The sequence below is a fragment of the Prionailurus bengalensis genome, chromosome B4, assembly GCF_016509475.1.
Source record: "Prionailurus bengalensis isolate Pbe53 chromosome B4, Fcat_Pben_1.1_paternal_pri, whole genome shotgun sequence".
In the NCBI taxonomy this organism is placed as follows: Eukaryota; Metazoa; Chordata; class Mammalia; order Carnivora; family Felidae; genus Prionailurus; species Prionailurus bengalensis.
In genome coordinates this window covers 82,915,441-82,935,939 of record NC_057358.1, presented here as the reverse complement: position 1 = coordinate 82,935,939, position 20,499 = coordinate 82,915,441, and the positions used below count along the sequence as shown (strand labels likewise).

General features: G+C 46.1%; 1 protein-coding gene across 8 annotated transcripts in view; it reads left to right on the top strand.

Annotated features, from left to right (window-relative positions):
• BAZ2A (bromodomain adjacent to zinc finger domain 2A) overlaps positions 1-20,499 on the top strand; it is a 35,162-nt gene that overhangs the window by 9,456 nt on the left and 5,207 nt on the right. For all 8 annotated transcript variants that reach the window (XM_043564475.1, XM_043564477.1, XM_043564479.1 and 5 more), the window contains 20 exons: positions 6,115-6,252; positions 7,824-8,417; positions 9,304-9,489; positions 10,287-10,505; positions 10,937-11,437; positions 11,575-11,635; positions 13,157-13,265; positions 13,432-13,533; positions 13,693-13,903; positions 15,194-15,294; positions 15,626-15,691; positions 15,876-16,109; positions 16,260-16,514; positions 16,894-17,108; positions 17,896-17,970; positions 18,186-18,366; positions 18,471-18,530; positions 18,723-18,867; positions 19,409-20,067; positions 20,224-20,446. In XM_043564475.1, coding sequence (XP_043420410.1) covers positions 6,117-6,252; positions 7,824-8,417; positions 9,304-9,489; positions 10,287-10,505; positions 10,937-11,437; positions 11,575-11,635; positions 13,157-13,265; positions 13,432-13,533; positions 13,693-13,903; positions 15,194-15,294; positions 15,626-15,691; positions 15,876-16,109; positions 16,260-16,514; positions 16,894-17,108; positions 17,896-17,970; positions 18,186-18,366; positions 18,471-18,530; positions 18,723-18,867; positions 19,409-20,067; positions 20,224-20,446 — 4,333 coding nt within the window. In that variant the 5' untranslated portion in view covers positions 6,115-6,116. The remainder of the gene's footprint in view (positions 1-6,114; positions 6,253-7,823; positions 8,418-9,303; positions 9,490-10,286; positions 10,506-10,936; positions 11,438-11,574; positions 11,636-13,156; positions 13,266-13,431; positions 13,534-13,692; positions 13,904-15,193; positions 15,295-15,625; positions 15,692-15,875; positions 16,110-16,259; positions 16,515-16,893; positions 17,109-17,895; positions 17,971-18,185; positions 18,367-18,470; positions 18,531-18,722; positions 18,868-19,408; positions 20,068-20,223; positions 20,447-20,499) is intronic.

Here is a 20,499-nt window from a genome sequence, read left to right as displayed (position 1 = left end):
TCATGACCTGAGCCGAAGTCGGACACTTAACTGACTGAACCACCCAGGCGCTCAGAAGGCGCTCTTTAATCTCTGTGCTCAACATGGGGCTCAAATTCAGGACTTGGAGATCAAGAGTTGCATGCTCTATTGACTGAGCTAGCCAGGTGCCCCCAGAAGGACTTTATTTATTTTTTTTTACCAGCTTGTCAGTCTGAATAATTTTGAAATTATGAAATTCTGCAAAACAGAAAACCTGTCTTTGAAGAACTCCACAGATGGTTCTTAGATTGGGTCCTGGCAGTAAAAGTAGCATTGTGTTACTGTGTTACTCAGTGCTTTGTCCATTTCCTAGTTATCGAGAATAATTAAGAGGGCATTTTATGGACTAAAAGGATAATCCAACTTTACCAAAAAATTCATCAAAAAACTAAAACATGAAGGTACTTAAGAGAAAGGTGGTCTCACTACTTTTGGTCTCCTGAGATTAGATTCTTCATGACCTATCCCACTAAACAGGATCCTTAACCTGCCTGCTCAGCTCAGGTTTTTTTGGGAAGGGGATGTCTTCTTGAAGGAAAAGGCCAAGTCCTTAACTGTTAGAGCTGAAATTCTGAGAAACGCTTAGGGCTGAAAGAGGGAAATAACCTTGTTACAACCTCTGGAATGTGACTTTTACTGTCCTGCAATTTCAGACACACTTCCATTCTTCTGACAGTGAAGTGACCAGAGAGAACTGTGGCAGAAAACCTATCCAGATCATTATATTGTTCCTTTATTCAGTCAACAAATATTTTAATGTTTATTTATTTTTGAGAGAGAATGTGAGCAGGGGAGGGGCAGAGAGAGGGAGACACAGAGTATGAAGCAGGCTCAAGGCTCTGTGCCGTTAGCATAGAGCCCAACACGGGGCTCGAACCCATGAACCATGAGATCATGACCTGAGCCAAAGTCGGACACTTAACTGACTGAGCCACCCAGGTGTCCTGAGTCAACAAATATTTTAAAACCTACTATGTAACTTGAGTGTTCAGTTAAATCAAGCAAAACATTTTACTAATTTAGAGCTCAAATTTATTGCCTCTGTACATTCTCAATACTTTCCTGTTTCCAGGCCTTATTTTCTGTAGGGGATAGCTGTGTAAAATATGTCAAAGTATGGGACCTCTCTTCTAGAAATTGTTACCTCTGTGAAGAATTAATTTTTGGGTTCTCTGAACAAAAACTACAGCCTTTATTAGATGAGTAAGCTGGCAGTGGCAGAAAAGATAGATTTATTCATTCATTTGTGTAATCTGTGCATTCAACAAATATTTCTTTTGGTTCTTTTATGTACTTAGCTCTAAATTAGGTGCTGGACATACAATGGTAAAACATAATATCCGATTGATGCCGTAAAACCTACATAGTTTGGAAGAAATAAGGACAGAGAACAGTCATCTTTGTGTTCTCCTGAGCAGCCTAGACATAGCAATTGTCTTTGAGTAGCCCCCCTTAGTATATATAGTCTTCTTTCATCATTCTCCTGCCTCACTGCCCTGACTATGAAAGGGGTTAAAGAAACCACATTTTGAGAGAATGAGCCTCAGTCTGTACATGCTGTAGTCTGAGTCAGAGTTCCAAGGGAAGATTGTTACCAGGGCTGTCAGAATGGGCTGTCCTTTACTAGAGAAGAAGGCATGGGTTGGCACTTTGCACTCTGAATTAGTGGAGGAAAACAATTTAGCCAGGGAAGGGATTTTTAGATATAAAAGTAATCCCTCAGGGTGTGGGACAGGAATTGGGGAATGGGGCAGTTTTTGTATTAGAGCAAGATTTTTCACCCTTGGCACAAATTATCTCTTGAACCAGAAGATTCTTTGTTGTGTGGTGGGCTGTCTTGTGTATTGCAGGATCATTAGAAACATCTCTGGCTTCTGCTTACTAGATGCCAGTAGTATATACTTTTCAACAACAATTCTAAATGTCTCCAGAGGCAAAATCACCCCTGGTTAGGAACCACTTATTAGGGTATGGTAGGTGAATCCAAAGATGAGTAGAGTTGACAAATATCCTTTGTAGCATTCACAATTATGGAGCCAAAAGATAGCGGTATGATTTATTTACTATACAGTAAAATTTGCATTTCCTGTTTAATAAAAAGAAAACATTTGAAATCTCTTCCTACCTCTTCCCTCCTACCCTCCCTACTCCCCTGACTGCCCCCTCCCCCCCCCCCCCCCCCCCCCCCCAATTTAGGAACCTCTCTGTGGAACTTTGGTATACTATATAGGAAGAATGAACCAAAAAGCTGCAGCTACTGCCAAAGTGTCAGGCTGGATGGTTAATGTGTGTTGTCTTTCTGGGGGTAGCCTCAGAAGTCTGGGTGTTAGAATTGGTCAGGGCACCTGCAACAGTGTTGAAATCTATAATCTGTATTTCAACACTTTGTGCATTGTCAGCCTTTTTGTGTTAAAATCATGTCACAGATCCACAGGGTAAGTAGCTTTTCAATTGGGACTGAGGAAAACAGTTGAAAAGGAGCCTTATTTGGCCGTGTGGCAAGGGCTTTACTGCTTCAAGCATAAGGAGCAATGTCCCTTAATTCTTAAAAATGAAGCATAGAGTCTCTTAAGAGATCCATTTACATACTCCTGGGACTGGGCTGGGTGCTGGCCTGATTGTACTTCCTGGTCATGAGAGCTGTCTGCTATTCTGGGGGTTGGGTGCTGATTTCTTTTTTCATTTGGCCAAAATCCTATTAGTTCAAAGGGAGACACTCTCCTTTGCTTTACCTGTTCTCCTTAGTAGGAGGGAGAGTATAGATGGGAGGGCATAATTTACCTTCAGGCATTATTGTGAAAAGCATCTTGGGTAGGAAGGTTGAAATGAAATAACCCTGGCTTTATTGCTGTCCACATTTTTGCATTCCCATAGTACGATCCCATAGGTAAGTGACATCTGAAATCAAGAGTCAAGGGTAAAGAAGTCTGACTGGAAGGATTACCCCTAGTTTTATAGTACTGGTAATGGTTTCAAATTATATTTATATTTTGATCTTTGGGGCTGGTTATCTTTTTATCCTCACAAGCCATGGAGGTGAGTACTAAAATTTTTAGTAATCCTGAAACTAAGGCTCAGCAACATTAAGTAACTTGCCCAGGGTCACACAGCTAATAGTAGTAGAGTTGGGATTTGAATGTAGAGCCCACTATGTTGTGCTGTTTTCACTGCACAGCACAAAGAGTATTTTATATTTCTAGGAATCTTCCTGTAAATGAAGCGATTGTGGTCCTGATGACCCTTCAGTGGAGGCTAGTGGGGAAACAGACCTCAGGCACTAGATAACTTCCCATTCCTTTTACTTATCTGATTTCTGTGAGCCATCCATTTATTCTTATTAGTATGTAATTTATGAGACCGGAAATGCTGTGCTCTCCCAGAGTAGCCGAGAGGAGAAGGTCACTAGTTTCCTCACAGATTCAAATAGAAATTGGAAAAATGAACTGTGGCCTATCATTGAGTGGAAGGATATCCTTTGGTGCACATAGGAGAGAAGGTGTGTATATGTCACACACACATCATGGGGGGGTGGGGCTATGCATAAAACTGGGGGAGGAAAGAAGTGGGGATCCAATGAGATTGGCTCTCCAGGAATAGCATTTCTAGGACTTCCGAAATGAATTACTGCATGTCCTCTTTGCTCTGTGATGTAAGCTTTGGAAGGAACCTAACCTAACCTAGAAGATTAGGGAATGAACTTTCCTCCTTTCATTTCAGAAGGATCACTAATCTCATGATGCTTATTTTTCAGATCCCTCATTATTGAGGAGTGGCCCTTTTTAAATGTAGGGAAATCCTGGGGGATCCTGAGGTCTTTTCTCTGTAAGACCAGTTTCTTTGACACACAGCAGGTTTAGGTCTGCTGCTTATTTTAGAGTGAAGATGGGAAGCAGATCAATCCTAAAAACTTTTTCCTCTTATATCAACAAAATACAGATTGCTTTTATTTTATTTTTTTTAATTTCAGTTAAAATTGATAAAGGTAGGGACAATTAGGGTATTTAGCCTGGAAAATCTTCTAGCTATCATGTCATAAATACAGTTCATGCTTAGAACACCTAATGGTGTCTAATTTGCGTTATCTAGCATATTTAAAAACATGATTTTTCCAAACCTTGGGCAGTGGTCATATGGTCATATATGTTTTTAATTCTTTAAAAAGTTTTACTTCTGATTCTTTTTAAAAAGAGGTTATTTAAAATGTCATCTAGATTTGTTTATTGCCTCATCTTGGGAGCTTGATAAAGAAATCTTTCTACCTTGCACCTGGTGGTTCATGGGTTCCAGCTCGGAGCCTGCTTGGGATTCTCTGTCTCCCTCTCTCTCTGCCCCTTCCCCATTCACGTGTGCGCCTGTGTTCTCTCTCCCTCTGGAAATAAATAAACTTTAAAAAACATTATTAAAAATATAAATAAATAAATAAATAGATTTTTCTGCCTGAATTCTTCTGCCCTTTTTTTTTTTTAATTTTTTTTTTTTCAACGTTTATTTATTTTTGGGACAGAGAGAGACAGAGCATGAACGGGGGAGGGGCAGAGAGAGAGGGAGACACAGAATCGGAAACAGGCTCCAGGCTCTGAGCCATCAGCCCAGAGCCCGACGCGGGGCTCGAACTCACGGACCGCGAGATCGTGACCTGGCTGAAGTCGGACGCTTAACCGACTGCGCCACCCAGGCGCCCCTCTTCTGCCCTTTTTAAAAACATAGTAACCCAAGGAGTTGCTTTTTCTGTATTAAGACAGATCATGTTTCTTTTCTTTTATTTTCTTTTATTATTATTTTTAACGTTTATTTATTTTTGAGACAGAGAGAGACAGAGCATGAACGGTGGAGGGTCAGAGAGAGAGAGGGAGACACAGAATCTGAAACAGGCTCCAGGTTCTGAGCTGTCAGCACAGAGCCCGACGCGGGGCTTGAACTCACGAACCGTGAGATCATGACCTGAGCTGAAGTCGGACGCTTAACCGACTGAGCCACCCAGGTGCCCCAATCATGTTTCTTACATATCAAATTAATATGCACTACTACATCATAGGTATCTGATTGATGTATCAGACTTTTACAATAATTCTGGCTTCTGCATCTTTTCTTTCCTCTTATCTTTGCTCTGTCAAAGTTAAATATATTCTGACCAAGGGCTTTACTTCTTCTTATTCCTAGTAGTATATCACCTCATATTCAGGACAAGGTGAAGAGCTTTTTAACCATACTGCCCCCCAAATGAGCCACCACCCTTTATAAATGTAAGATGTCCAGCTATTCTCTCTGTGACCCTTTACATTTAAGCCACAAAACTAAAACATTAGGAAGTAACCATATAGGTATAACAGACCAATATTCCTTTGGACACCCTCTTTAATCAGTTTTCCACCTCTGACATTTTTCTGAGCTGTGTTCTTAGAAAACCATGAAAAAGGAGTAGAAGTGTTGCTGGATGATTTGAGTTTTGCTATTATGGTCCCCTTTCCTAAAATATATTCTTTCTATATTCCTTTGCTAAGGTACTATACTATCTTCTTCAGATGTCTAGGGCTGTGAATAGGGTTACATGGAAATTATTTAACTCAAGTATAATAATAAAGCAGCAAATGTATCAAATGCTTTTTCTGCCAACAACCCCCATCTCCATGGCTTCCTATCAAAAAGATGGCTTTGAGAACCTTCTGTGGTCCCTGGGAATGGGACTCTGGCCTTACCTTGAGGGGAAAAGAAAAAAAAAAAGGATGGAGAAGGTTAAAATGTTATAATAGAGGGTTAATATCTAACATAGAGGGATAACCTAAACTGGAAGTTTAAGAAGTATGATTCACACAAGGGGAAGATTCCTTCAGGCTTATAGCTTGGTTTTTCTCACTAACTCTGTATCTCTATGAGTCTGACTTTAAAAGACTATTTCTGTACGGTCATTGTCCAGTTAGGGGTATATTTCCTCCACCTCATCTTTCAACCTGTACCCTTACACACTCCCCAGTACTTAGGTAGGAGAAGGGTAAGTAGATGGAGGGGAGGGGGCATTCCCTCTAGAAGATTCCAGGTGACATAACCTTGTTTAACCGCCAGTATTTTTTTTCCCCTCTCTCTCCCCTCCTACAGAAATGGAGGCAAACGACCATTTTAACTTTACTGGCCTTCCCCCTGCACCTGCTGCCTCAGGACTGAAACCCTCTCCCTCCTCAGGGGAGGGCCTCTACACTAACGGGTCTCCCATGAACTTCCCCCAGCAAGGGAAAAGTGAGTGTGAGGGCCACATGGCCTGGGGAGGGAGTGGGCATCATTCCTTTAGAGCAGGTTGATGGGATAAGATTTGGCTCCCCTACCTCACAACAGCTCTTTTTCTTGCCAGGTGGGGAGGGAGGAAGTAAATCTTCAGAACTTCAGCTGCTGGAGAGAAAGCAAGTTTCTAAGAACAAGTTCTAGGGGTTTATGGAAGTGATACTCTTAGTCTTGACTTAAGGTTGGAAGGGGTTAGAAAAACATCCTGGCTTTTTCATCTTAGCCTGCTCTTCTGTCAGCCCTGTTCCCTGGCTACTGCCAGAATGGTGAGGTGGCTACTGCTTCTGATAACTACTTGTGGACCCATGAGAGAGATAAAGGTCCAGCCCTCTGAGAAGCTGTTTTTAAAGCTTGGAGAAGCCAGCCCTAGGATTGGGGGTGGAGGGATTGGGTACAGATTGGGATGTATTTGCCTTTCAGTTTGTGTGGCAAAGAAGAGGGCAGATGCTTGAAGTGTGTGTGCCACCCCTGTCCTTGAGAGTTGAAGATAGGGACAGGGAAGTTTTAAATGCTTACCTAGTTCCCTAGAAAGAAACGTCTATAATTCCAGACAGAAGTGTTGCTGCCAGGATCAGGTCTTTTCCTGGATTTGGCTTATCAATTGTTCTGTACCATAGCTGTGCCAAGTGCTTCTCTAATCTTGCCTGGGTCTCAGGTACTTCATGCTTGGAAGCAGAGAGAAGCCCAAATGGTTTCCTCCTTCCTTGCAGCAGAAAAATACTGCTGTAGGCTTATACTTAACCACCTCTCCCTTCTGTTCTCCACAAGGGGGTTGCAGATAGAGGCTCCTTTATTACACTGAGGACCCTCCCCCTCAGCTTCTTTAGTATCTGGTTCCTTTTATTTGAATTGTCCTCCAGTCTAGAGGTGGCCATTGGTGTTGAGAACTGAAGTCTGTAGTACTAGTCACGCAGTGATTTTTTTCTCCCCCTGCAATATTACCCTCCAGTTCCAATGGGGAGGGACCGAGCCCAGCCTTCTGAGTTGGGATCTTGCCGCTGTGGTGACTGCAGATTCTATTCTTAGCCCAGCACAAAGTGCTGGATCTGCATGTGCCAGTGAGGTGGAGGCCGTCCCTTCTGGTGCCACTGTGGGGCCAAACAGGCTCTGGGGTAAGGGGGGGGGCCTGGAGAATTCAGTCATGCTACTTCCAAGGGAAGAATTCCTCTAGGGAATGAGGGTGGAGAAGAATGCAAGTCACTGTAGGGAGTCTGCAGGCAGCTTCATATAAAAAAATAAAAAACCCTGAGCAGCAGCAGCAGCCAGCTCTCTGCTGGTCGCTCCTGTGGTAGGCCAGGAGAGCTCCCCAGCCCCCTACTCAGCAGCCTCAGAAGCAGTTGCTAAGCTTACATCCAGGAGCATCTGGGTTTGGTGTTCCCTGGAGACTGAAAAGCTATAAATATAGTGGAGGGGGAATCCCCCTCCCCTTCACCTTCCCTTTTTCTAGTCAGTGCTGTTCTTTTGGTAGAGGTGGTAGAGTTACTTGCATACATATCTGTAACTGACCCTTTTTCCTCTTTCTCTGCCAGGTTTGAATGGGGATGTGAATGTTAATGGCTTATCTACTGTATCTCACACTACTACTTCAGGGATTTTGAACTCTGCTCCCCACTCCTCCAGCACCTCACACCTCCATCACCCCAGCGTGGCCTACGACTGTCTCTGGAACTACTCACAGTACCCATCTGCCAATCCTGGCAGCAACCTCAAGGACCCACCCCTTCTCTCCCAGTTCTCGGGGGGACAATACCCACTCAACGGCATCCTTGGGGGCAGCCGGCAACCTTCATCCCCAAGTCACAACACTAACCTTCGGGCTGGGAGCCAAGAGTTCTGGGCCAACGGTACCCAGAGTCCCATGGGGCTTAACTTCGACTCACAGGAACTGTATGATTCCTTTCCTGACCAGAATTTTGAGGTGATGCCCAATGGACCCCCTAGTTTTTTCACCTCCCCACAGACTTCTCCTATGTTGGGATCCAGCATCCAGACCTTTGCACCCTCCCAGGAGGTAGGCAGTGGTATCCATCCCAATGAGGCGGCAGAAAAGGAGCTGACTTCGGTTGTGGCAGAGAATGGCACTGGCTTGGTAGGCAGCCTGGAGCTGGAAGAAGAGCAGCCAGGTATAACTATGGCTTTGTGAGTTGGGTTGGGAGAGGAAAAAGGGGTCTATGGGGGGCAGTGGCTTTTTGAGGTGAGGAAAACTTGTCTTTCCAGCTCTCTGCAGTGGAGGCTGATTTGCATGTTGGTGATTAGCAGAGCCAAGTGGCTGGTGTTTTTGTGGCAGCAGCACCAGCTCGAGAGTGGGAGTGCAAATTATTTCAAGCTCATGCAGAGCTGCTGGCCTGGAGAGGGCAGGTGGGCGAGCCTGAAACAGCCCCAACAGACACCCTGCATCAAGAAGGGCTTCTTCCAAAATATAGGAAGGGGTTGGGGCTTTAGCAGGGGGCATTGAGGCCAATTTTGACTTGGCTGTGGCAAGGCCAGACTGGCCTGCTAAAGTGGGCTGAGCCCTAGTAGTGATTGACACCTGAAGGAGGGAAGAAACAGGCAGAGCATACCATTGCTTGTTTACTCAGTTTCCTGTTGCTTGTTGTTGTTGTTGTTGTTAGCACTGGTACATGTGACAATCCCTCTTATCTTTGTCCTCAAAATAGATAAATGCTTAGTTTGCTATTGATTCCACATATAAGGGTGACCACCCTGTAAAATCACAGGGTATTTTCTCTGTTTACCACCTGTTCCCACTAGATGGGGGAAATAGCTGAGAACATGACAGGGTTCTTGTCTCAGACCCCACTCTCTTCTCCCATCTCTTTACCTGCAATAGGATTATACTAGCACTGCTCACTAGAGTATCTTGGTATGATTGGAATCCAACATAAAACTGGTACCCCTAATTACTGAAAGAATGAACATCCCTCTAGCAAAGACTGGCTGTCTACTGTAGCTGAATGAACCAGTTTAAGGCCCTGATTTTGACTTTTGCCCTCTTCTGGGATTTCCTAGAACTGAAGATGTGTGGCTACAATGGCTCTGTCCCTTCTGTGGAATCATTACACCAAGAGGTCTCAGTCTTGGTCCCTGACCCCACAGTGAGCTGCTTAGATGATCCTTCACATCTTCCTGATCAACTGGAAGACACTCCAATCCTCAGTGAAGTCTCTCTGGAGCCCTTCAACCCTCTGGCACCGGGTAGGCTTGGAGGCTGGCTCCATTCAATATGTCCATGTAGAAGGTAGCCAGCTCTGTCACCTAGAAGAGATAGTAAACCAGGGAAAGTATTTAGGAATTTGGGGCATTGGGGCCTCCAGATAATCCTGTGGCCAACCACAGGTTCATGCCACTGTATGACTGGGCCAACTGCACTCTGAGCTGAATTGGTTCATTTCCCAGGTTCTCTCCTAGTGTTCCTTTTGGCCAAGAGCCCTGAGCTGTAATAATTCACTGGATAAGGACTTATTACCACACAGTTGGGCTATTTGAGTTCTCAGTAACTAGAAAGGAAACTGTTGCCAGTGAACAATTACCTTTTACCCCACTAAAATATAAGAAAGGCCTATTTTTTTTTTTTAATTTTTTTTTTCAACGTTTATTTTTTATTTTTGGGACAGAGAGAGACAGCATGAACGGGGGAGGGGCAGAGAGAGAGGGAGACACAGAATCGGAAACAGGCTCCAGGCTCTGAGCCATTAGCCCAGAGCCCGACGCGGGGCTCGAACTCACGGACCGCGCCACCCAGGCGCCCCAAGAAAGGCCTATTTTGTGATGGATGCTAGAATTTTCCGTTGGTCTGTGGGTTAATACAGAGTCAATGCTTTTCCCTTAATTTCTATTTCAAGCTTTTACAATCCCTAAAGTCTGGTGACTACTGTTTCAGGGAGAGACCTGTGATATGTCCTTAATTTAATATTAGAAAGATGGGAACTAGAATTGGGATATAATACCAGTATTTCTTAAATCTTGTTTTCTGATTTTTCCACATCCTGAAGAGCCAGTGAGTGGAGGACTCTATGGTATAGATGACACGGAGCTGATGGGTACAGAGGACAAGCTGCCTCTTGAGGACAGCCCTGTGATTTCTGCCCTTGATTGCCCTTCCCTCAATAACGCCACTGCCTTCAGTCTCCTGGCAGATGATAGTCAAACTTCAGCCTCTATCTTTGCCAGCCCCACCTCTCCACCTGTCCTCGGGGAGTCTGTCCTGCAAGGTAAGTGAAGAGAGGTAGGACAGAGAGTCTGTGGCCCAGGAAAAGGTGAGAGAACCAGTTCCATAGTTATAATCTTAGGGGTGGGTGCCTTGCTGGGAACTGAGGGGGCTATGGGATAGACTAAAGGCATAGGGTGTTACACTCTGACTTCTGCCCTCACCCAGAAGAACTTGTGGGAAAGGAGGAAAAAGGCCAGGGGCCTTACTGGCTCCAGGTAGAAGGTACTTCTTCACACAGTGACAGTAGCATCTTTGCTCTTTGACCTTCATGAATGGTTGGGGAGGATAGCCAGAGGCTACTTCTCATTTTCCAACCCCAGGGGAAAGCACTGGAAGTAATTCTGTTTAGCTTAGTCTAGGTTTGACGGAGTAGATTCTCTTTCTTTGTAGGACACTATTTTTCCTTATCCATCTTATCCCTTTCGATTCCAGATAACACCTTTGACCTGAACAATGGTAGTGATGCAGAACAGGAAGAAATGGAGACTCAGTCTTCAGACTTCCCACCATCTCTGACCCAGCCAGCCCCTGACCAGTCATCCACTATTCAGCTCCATCCAGCAACTTCACCAGCAGCCCCACCAACAGCCTCCCCGGCAATCTCCCTGGCAGTTTCGCCAGCAGCCTCCCTGGAAATCTCTCCAGAAGTCTCCCCAGCAGTTTCGCCAGCAGTCTCCCCAGAGGTTTCTCCAGTCATCTCCCCAGCAGCATTCCCAGCTGTCTCTCCAACTTCCTCAGCAGCCCTTCCACCAGTCTCCTCAGAAGTCTCCTTGACGGCCTCCCCGGTGACCTCCCCAAAAGTGTCCCCTGCAGCTTCCCCAGCAGCTGTCCTCCCAACAGCCTCCCCGGCAGATAAAGATGTCAGCAGCCTCCCTGAAACCACTGCTGACCTGGAGGAAATCACTGGAGAAGGAGTCACTACTTCTGGTAGTGGTGAGTGTCCAGATTCTGTTTTACTCCTAGCCAGTTCCAAGAAAAGTTTCTGTCCTATGTGACATTTAGCCCTTCCCTGCTGGCCTTCCCTGTTTTGCTTGAATTCTTAACTCGATATTCCTTGTCTTCCTCCCAAGGTGATGTCCTGAGGAGACGTATTGCTACCCCAGAAGAAGTTCGTCTTCCCCTCCAGCATGGGTAAATGCTCTAGTTTGTTCCATATGTTGACCTTGACAAATTTAATGACTGACTCTAGGAAGAAGGAAAGAGAGGTCATCTCTTCTGAGATGGAGAGGAATGGGCTAGACAAGAATGGATTAAAGGACAGTTATCTGCAATGATAATGCCTGACATTCTTAGGCTATTCTTCTCCCAGGATCTGCCTCCCCTCACCTATTCTTCCCTCATCTAGTGGCTACTTTTTTTTTTTTGCTCCAGGGGCTGCAGCTGTTATCTTTTCCAAAGTCCGCAGGTGACCCTAGAGCTCAGATATCCAAATTAGCTGGCTTGTTTTATATGCTTAGAGAAGGGATAACAGTGAATGAGGAATGGCTGAGTTCTGCTAAATTGGGATTATTTATTTATTTATTTAGTTATTTTTTAAATGCTCTTTGGAGAGGTAAGGGCAGGAATAGTATGTGACCAGAATGAGCAAGCCAGTTGACATCAAGGGACTTATAAGAATAACTGCCTTCCTGGGGCGCCTGGGTGGCGCAGTCGGTTAAGCGTCCGACTTCAGCCAGGTCACGATCTCGCGGTCCGTGAGTTCGAGCCCCGCATCGGGCTCTGGGCTGATGGTTCAGAGCCTGGAACCTGCTTCCGATTCTGTGTCTCCCTCTGTCTCTGCCCCTCCCCCGTTCATGCTCTGTCTCTCTCTGTCCCAAAAAATAAATAAATGTTGAAAAAAAAATTAAAAAAAAAAAAAAATAACTGCCTTCCTGATCTTCTCCACTCTCACCCCTCTAGGCTACTTGTGGTCACCAAGTCTGAGTTCTGCTTAAAGGGTTGATTTGTTTTTTAATATATATTTTTGAAAGAGACAGGCACACAGAGTGCGAGCAGGGAAGGGACAGAGAGAGAGGGAGAGACAGAATCTGAAGCAGACTCTAGGTTTTAGCTGTCAGCACAGAGCCAGATGCAGGGCTCGAACTCAAACTGTGAGATTATGACCTGAGCTGAAGTTGGAAGCCCAACTGACTGAGCCACCCAGGAGTCCCAGAATTCTGCTTAATGTTTTGAGAGAAAGATAGGGCTTAGTCTTAGAATAATCTGTTTCTCAGAACAGAGTTCCTCACTAAACCTTGGCCAATGAAGGCATTTCATGGAGTCAGCAGCAAGTTTACTCTTCTGCTTGCCTTCCCACCTATCTTTTCTGCCTTTATTCCCTCAAGTCTTCTTCCTCTTTGCTGGAAACCCAGACATTGCCATGAATGGCATCAGGGAGGGGGTTCCTGGCTGCTCATTATACTGACTTTATGTAAAGGCAGGAGTGGAGGTCTTTCTGGGCACATGTAGTTGGCTGGGTTACTTTTCTCCAAGGCCCTGAGGGATTTGTGGATCTGCTTTCCAGCCAAGTTTGTGTCTCATGCTGTTTGCGTCTATGTGCAGTTCTAGCGAGACAGATGCAGGGAGGGTCATCTCAGTGGGCTTGGCTCCTGGGGTGGCTTGTGTGTGGGTAGGGTGTGACCTGGCGGCAGGGCACGTGTGCTTCTCTGGCAGGTGGCGGAGAGAGGTGCGCATCAAGAAGGGTAGCCACCGATGGCAGGGGGAGACATGGTATTATGGCCCCTGTGGGAAGAGGATGAAACAGTTCCCAGAAGTGATCAAGGTAATGTAGCTTTCACGGGCTTTTTAAGGGAAGCACAGGCCCCTTTCTTGGGCCCAGTGGCAACAGGCTAGCATTTTCTGCTCTTTGGCTTATCCTTGTGCTATTGCTGGACCAAGGCATGATAGGGCTGTCACTTCATTAATGCCACTTTTCCTTCTCCTTTTAGTACCTGAGCCGCAACGTGGTACACAATGTCCGTCGTGAGCACTTCAGTTTCAGTCCCCGTATGCCTGTTGGAGATTTCTTTGAAGAGAGAGACACACCAGAGGTGCACATTGCAGGGTTAAATACACTTTTGTCTCTGAGAAAGAGTTGGTGGACAAGGTGTAGCTTCCTCTTGTGGGGTTTGGAAGTTCTGGGCATTGAATGATTCAAGGATCTGGTGACTTGCACCCTCACATTATAACAGGTTTCTTCGTTACCTTAGGGCTTGCAGTGGGTGCAGCTCTCAGCAGAGGAGATCCCTTCCAGGATTCAGGCAATTACGGGGAAACGGGGCCGACCTCGAAACACTGAGAAGGCCAAGACTAAGGAAGTCCCCAAGGTGAAACGGGGACGAGGTCGGCCACCGAAGGTCAAAATCACCGAGCTGTTGAATAAGACAGATAACCGCCTCCTAAAGAAACTGGAGGCCCAAGGTACAGTGGTGTTTCTTACTTTAGGATTCTGCTTGCTATGTGAAGTATTAGAAATGTTAAGGACTTGCTGATGCCTGGGTTTCTCAGGAGCATGACTGATATTAATTGTCTGGACAGAATGAACCTTCTGAATCACCTTCTCCTCCCTGGAAAGCAGCACCAGGGTCCCAGCGCTTTTGTGGTACTTTTTTAACAACCAGTTTCTTCTTGAATTGCTTATCCTAGTGGAGCCTTGGGCAGTCCCCAGATGTTGATAGGAGAGGAGAGGGCTTCCATGTCCTTTCTTGCCATCTTTTAGCTCCTTGGCTTATTGGTTTGGGTTGTACACTTTTACCTTACTCATTGCCACCATCATGGAGGTTCAGAATTCACATCTGAATCTAAAGATTATTCATGCTGTTTTAGTGGATAGACAGGTAATATGTGTAATTTTTCAATAAATATTGCATGTACCCTGCTGTAGAGTGAAGAATTTGAAAAAATTTGAAAAAAAGTCTTTTGACTCCTCTTCAGAGTTCCAGCTCTGCCACATTCTGACCACATGACCTGGAGCAAGACACATTTTACTAGAAGTATATACTGGTTTATCTGCAGATAGTATCTGTCTAATTTGGAGGGCTGCCGTATAGCTGTGGTGCTGGTAGTGTGTCCATGCCAGAATAGAATATGTATTATGCTATCAAGAACATCAATTCTAAAATATTCTATTGTTTGCAGCATTCCACTTCAATATGCAGTCTTGCAAAAGCAAAGAAATTTGTATTTTTTAGTAGAGTAAGGCATAAGAGCCTAACATAAGCAATAGTTATGTCACTGTTGATCCAGTTCTACTGCGATGTCCATTATTTGAGCCCTTTCTTTCTGGCACATTTTTTGTTAATTGGTGCCTCCAGCTTTGGAGACGACCCTCTTTCCCTGGTAGTTTTCTTTCTCTGCTCTAAAATCAGTGTGTGGGTAGCTGCCCTTGTTGGGTAGCCTGGGAGAGAGATCGGCTACAAAGCTACTCTGTTGGGGCTTCTAGGACCCCTTCTAAAGTAGTCCCACCTGTTTTAGGGGCTGGGACTTCTGGACAGGAGATACTATTTGAGTTTTTTGTGCTACCCCACAGCCAGTGTCTCTTCTACATTTCCTCCCCCCCCCCCCCCCAGCATTTTCTTATGTGTACCAAAAACCAAACTTTTAGATTTTTCAGGGAGCTGCTTGGGAAGCCAGCTTTGTGACAGGCATGTGCTACTCTGAATGCTGGAGATCTATCTGCCATACCCTTCATTTTTCTTTCTGCCCTCACAGAAACACTGAATGAGGAGGATAAAGCAAAGATGACTAAAATCAAGAAGAAGATGAAGCAGAAGGTACAACGAGGAGAGTGTCAGTCTACTGTCCAAGGGCAGGTGAGGGACATCAGAGAGATTACACAGTGGGTTAGCTTTTCCTACAGTCTGCTTTGTTGTCTCTTCTTCCTTCTCCCTCATTTGCCACCTCCCCACCTCATGTAGCAGCATACCTTCATTACCTGGAATTTTGGGGGGCTTGATTTAGAAAATTGGGCTCGTTCAAGAATCACATGGGTAACTACTCCCGGGTGAGAGAATTGATCCATTGCCAACCCCTCATCCCATCTCTCACCTCTCCTCCCCAGCACCCTTGTCTGTTTTTGAATCCTAGCCCAAGCAGAGATGCTTTCAGAGTTTGAGGAGAAATGACTTCCCTTATGGTTTACAGGCCAGAAACAAGCGGAAACAAGAGACCAAGAGCTTAAAGCAGAAGGAAGCTAAGAAGAAACCCAAGGTAGGTGCATGTACACACAAGTATAACTTTGAAGTCACCAAACTGATTTTGCAAGACATGTGTGAGTTGGTCTTGTTTTATAGCCATGTTTGTGGGCTCTGAGGTGGGGAGGATGGGGACCAGGGAAGGGTGGTGACTGGAATCTTTATGGAACTCTTGGTTCCTCTCTCCCTTGGGTGAGTAGGTGGAGAAGGAGAAGGTAAAGACAAAGCAGGAAAAACTGAAGGAGAAAGTGAAGAAAGAGAAGAAAGAGAAGGTAAAATTGAAGGAAAAGGAGGAAGTGGCCAAAGGCAAGTCAGCCTGTAAAGCAGATAAAACGCTGGCCATGCAGAGGCGCTTGGAGGAGCGGCAGAGGCAGCAGATGATCTTGGAGGAGATGAAGAAGCCCACAGAGGATATGTGTCTGACTGACCATCAGGTAGTGAGGGGACAGTAGTAACAGGTTCTGGGTTTCTGGGTTCTAGAAGGGCCAGTTGTGTGGACATTTCCATTCAAGGAAGAACTTCCTAGATATCCGGACTGTTGCCTTCAGTTATGTTTGACAACCCTACCACTTTTATCCTTACAGCCTCTACCTGACTTTTCACGCATCCCTGGTCTGATCCTGCCCAGTGGGGCCTTCTCAGACTGCTTGACCATCGTGGAATTCCTGCACAGCTTCGGCAAGGTGCTGGGCTTTGACCCTGCCAAAGATGTACCCAGCCTGGGGGTCCTACAGGAGGGACTCCTGTGTCAAGGCGACAGCCTGGGTGAGGTGCAAGATCTGCTGGTGCGGCTCCTGAAGGCTGCGCTCTATGATCCTGGCTTGCCTTCCTACTGTCAGGTGAGGGCCTTTCCCAGATGGGTTGGGGAGCCTGGGATCCAGGGCTTTGTCTCAGTTTTGTTTTCTCTTTTAGTTAAACATATGAAAGCCCCTCCCTAAATGAGGGCAAGTGAAGGGAGATCTGATTTCTTCTTATTTCTGTTTTCCTTATATTTTCTCTTCTGTTTTTCTTTCTGACTTCCCTCGGCTTATTTTATTTTCCTTTAGTTTTACTCCTTTTGTACCTTTTCTTTGTCTTCTCATCACATCTTAGCAACTTGCATTCTTTACCTCTTCTCACCTCATAGTTCTCTCCTAGTGTATTTTCTTATTCCAGATTCTCTCAACTTGTGTTGTTCCACTTTTTCTCGTAACTCCTATTCTGTTCTCCTCCAAACAGTCCTTAAAGATCTTGGGAGAGAAGGTGTCTGAGATCCCACTGACAAGAGACAATGTGTCTGAGATCCTGCGCTGCTTCCTCATGGCGTATGGAGTGGAGCCAGCCCTCTGTGACAGCCTGCGCACCCAGCCTTTTCAGGCCCAGCCACCCCAGCAGAAGGCTGCTGTCCTGGCCTTCCTTGTACATGAGCTCAACGGTTCCACGCTCATCATCAAGTGAGGGGCTGGGGTGGGGAAGGTTACTGTATGCCTTGGTGGAAACGAGAAGGGGAGGAGTTTAGCCATCCTGAAGTCGTCCTGGGTGGTGTGTATCCACTGCCATGCTCTGGAGATGCTGGAGCAACTTGGGACTGTATCTTCGTACCTTCCCAGGGAGAATCTAAGACTTTTATCCAACCTAGGCTGTAGGATGAAACTCCTTTTTTCTTTTATTTTCTTTTTTTTTTTTTTTTAACATTTATTTATTTATTTATTTTAATTTTTTATTTTTTTTAATGTTTATTTATTTTTGAGACAGAGAGAGACAGAGCATGAACAGCGGAGGGTCAGAGAGAGCGAGGGAGACACAGAATCGGAAGCAGGCTCCAGGCTCCGAGCTGTCAGCACAGAGCCCGACGCGGGGCTCGAACTCACAGACCGTGAGATCATGACCTGAGCCGAAGTCGGATGCTTAACTAACTGACTGAGCCACCCAGGCACCCCGACGTTTATTTTTATTTTTGAGAGAGCCTCCGATGGGGAGGAGGGGAGGGGCAGAAAGAGAGGGAGGCAGAGGATCAGAAGCAGGCTCTGCGCTGACAGCAAGCTCCATGTTGGGCCCAAACTCAAAAACCGTGAGATCATGACCTGAGCCAAAGGTGGAAGCTTAACTGACTGAGCCACCCAGGTGCCCTTCTAGGATGAAACTCCTGTTCAGCTACAGCCCCTTCACCCTTGAGTCTCCCTTCTTTTCTGTGTTTGTTACCACTTCTACCTCAAAATCTCATTCCCTGTTCTCCTCCAGTGAGATTGACAAGACTCTGGAGAGTATGTCCAGCTACAGGAAAAACAAGTGGATTGTCGAAGGCCGGCTCCGGAGGTAGGCACAGGACAGAGGATGGAGCCCAGAGAGGAGAGAAGGGGAAAAGGGTGGAGCATAGCCAAGACTTCCTTTTGCCTGGAACTCGATGCTGCGCATAGCCTCTCCCCTGGGGCCGGGATCTTACCCCAGGGCTCAGGATGGCTTAGATTCCAGGTGTTCCTTTTGTGGCAGTCTCAAGTTCCTCACCACAGCTTCCTTTAATCTGTTTCAAGACTGAAAACTGCTCTGGCCAAGCGAACTGGGCGACCGGAGGTAGAGATGCAAGGGCCAGAGGAGGGCCTGGGGCGGAGGCGCAGTTCTCGAATCATGGAGGAGACCAGTGGCATGGAGGAAGAGGAAGAGGAAGAGACTGTGGCGACTGTCCATGGCCGTAGGGGTCGAAGAGATGGAGAGGTACTAGCCACACATTGAGGACAGTGGGAGTTAGAAAACCGATTTTTTTCTTTCTTGATTCTAATAATTCCCTTTCTCTCATTGTCCATTTGTTTCTTTTTCAGGTTGATGCCACAGCATCAAGCATCCCAGAGCTAGAGCGCCAAATAGAAAAACTCAGCAAGGTATTGTGCTCCTAACCTCCCAGGAGCTGGAGATGTGGGCTGCGAGAGATTTGATCACCTTATGAGTGGGGTCCCAGATGGTATCAATTTTATAGGGAAGCTGAGAGCCATTGCCCTTTTCCCATGTATCGGACAGAGTTACTCTTTGGAAATGTGTTTTTTATTCATCTTCTTTTTCCGGTGCCTACCCAGCGTCAGCTCTTCTTTCGAAAAAAGCTGCTTCATTCATCCCAGATGCTTCGGGCAGTCTCCTTGGGTCAGGACCGCTACAGACGCCGCTATTGGGTCTTGCCCTATTTGGCTGGTATCTTTGTGGAAGGAATAGAGGAGAGCTTAGGTAGGTGTTTTATGGGAGCCTGAATTGAGTCCTATCTAACCAAAGTTAACCAGTTCCTTTTCTTCTGTCTAGTCTTTTTGGGCTTTTTTCATTTTATGAGAATCAGTGTAGTACAGTGGTTAAAAGAACAGACTCTGGAGTAAGACTTCCTACCTACTTGCTCTGCCATTTACCAGCTAGCTATATGCTTCAGTTTCTTCATTTATAAAGGGGAGATAATAATAGTATGTGTACTTCATAGGGTGATTGAGAGGATTAGAATGAGTTAGTTCTTAGGATAGGGTTTTACATCTATCTGGTTCTTAATGAATGTTAGCTTATGATTATGCTGCTTCTGATGATTACTTGAGAATAGTGTTTCTTTCCCGGATACTTTGTTTATTGGCATAACAAGTTGTTCCCAATTGAATCTCAAGCCAAGGAGGGGGCAGGGCAGGGGGATTAAGTCCAAGAGAAAAATAAAATGTATATCCAGTATTCACTCTTTCTTCTCCTTATATATATCAGTGTATGTCTTAAGCTCTTCACTTTCTCTTTACAGTTCCTGAGGATGTGATAAAGCAGGAAACTGACTCCTTAAAAGTGGCAGCCCATCCAGCCCCCAGCCCAGCTCCCTTCTCTCTGAAGAAGGAGTTAGCTGGCTCCAGCACCCCTGCCAGTACTCCTGCCCGGGCCCGAGGCCGACCTCGGAAAACTAAGCCTGGGTCTATGCAACCTAGGCACCTTAAATCCCCTGTTAGGAGTCAGGGTTCAGAACAGCCTGATGCCCAGCTTCAGCCTGAAATTCAGCCCCATCCTCAGCTTCAGGCTCATGCTCAGCCCCAACCCCAGCTTCAGCTCCATCCCCAATCCCAAAATGGGTTCCTGGAGCCAGAAGGCTCCCCCTTGTCCTTGGGTCAGAGCCAGCATGACCTCAGCCAGTCAGCCTTCCTGTCTTGGCTGAGCCAGACTCAGAGCCATGGCTCCCTACTGAGCAGCTCAGTCCTCACACCTGACAGCAGCCCTGGAAAACTGGACCCAACCCCAACACAGCCCTTGGAGGAGCCAGAGCCTGATGAGGCAGAATCCATCCCCGATTCTCAAGCTCCCTGGTTTAACTTCTCAGCCCAGATGCCTTGCAATGCTGCCCCTACACCACCCCCTGCAGTTTCTGAGGACCAGCCTACACTCTCCCCTCAGCAACCTGCCTCCTCCAAGCCAGTAAGTAGCCAGAATTCGTGGTATGCAATTGACTTCATCTTGCTACAGGCTCCACTGCTTGGGTGCGGGCTGTTGCTGAAGCTGGGGCAAGGGGTAGGGCCATTAGGTTCCTCTAAACACTAAAATACCCTCATCTCCTTACGTTTCATCTCACAGATGAGTAGACCCAGTGCTGCCAACCCCTGTTCTCCAGTGCAGCTCTCTTCTACCCCTTTACCTGGGATGGCCGCTAAGAGGCGAGCAGGAGACCCTGGGGGAACACCACAGAGTCTCACAGGGCTAGGACAGCCAAAACGGAGAGGGAGACCCCCCAGTAAGTTCTTCAAACAGATAGAGCAGCGTTATCTAACCCAGCTGACTGCCCAGCCCGTCCCCGCAGGTGAGTACCCTTGGGGTGGCATCAGATAGAAGCCATGGAATTCATAGCTAGTT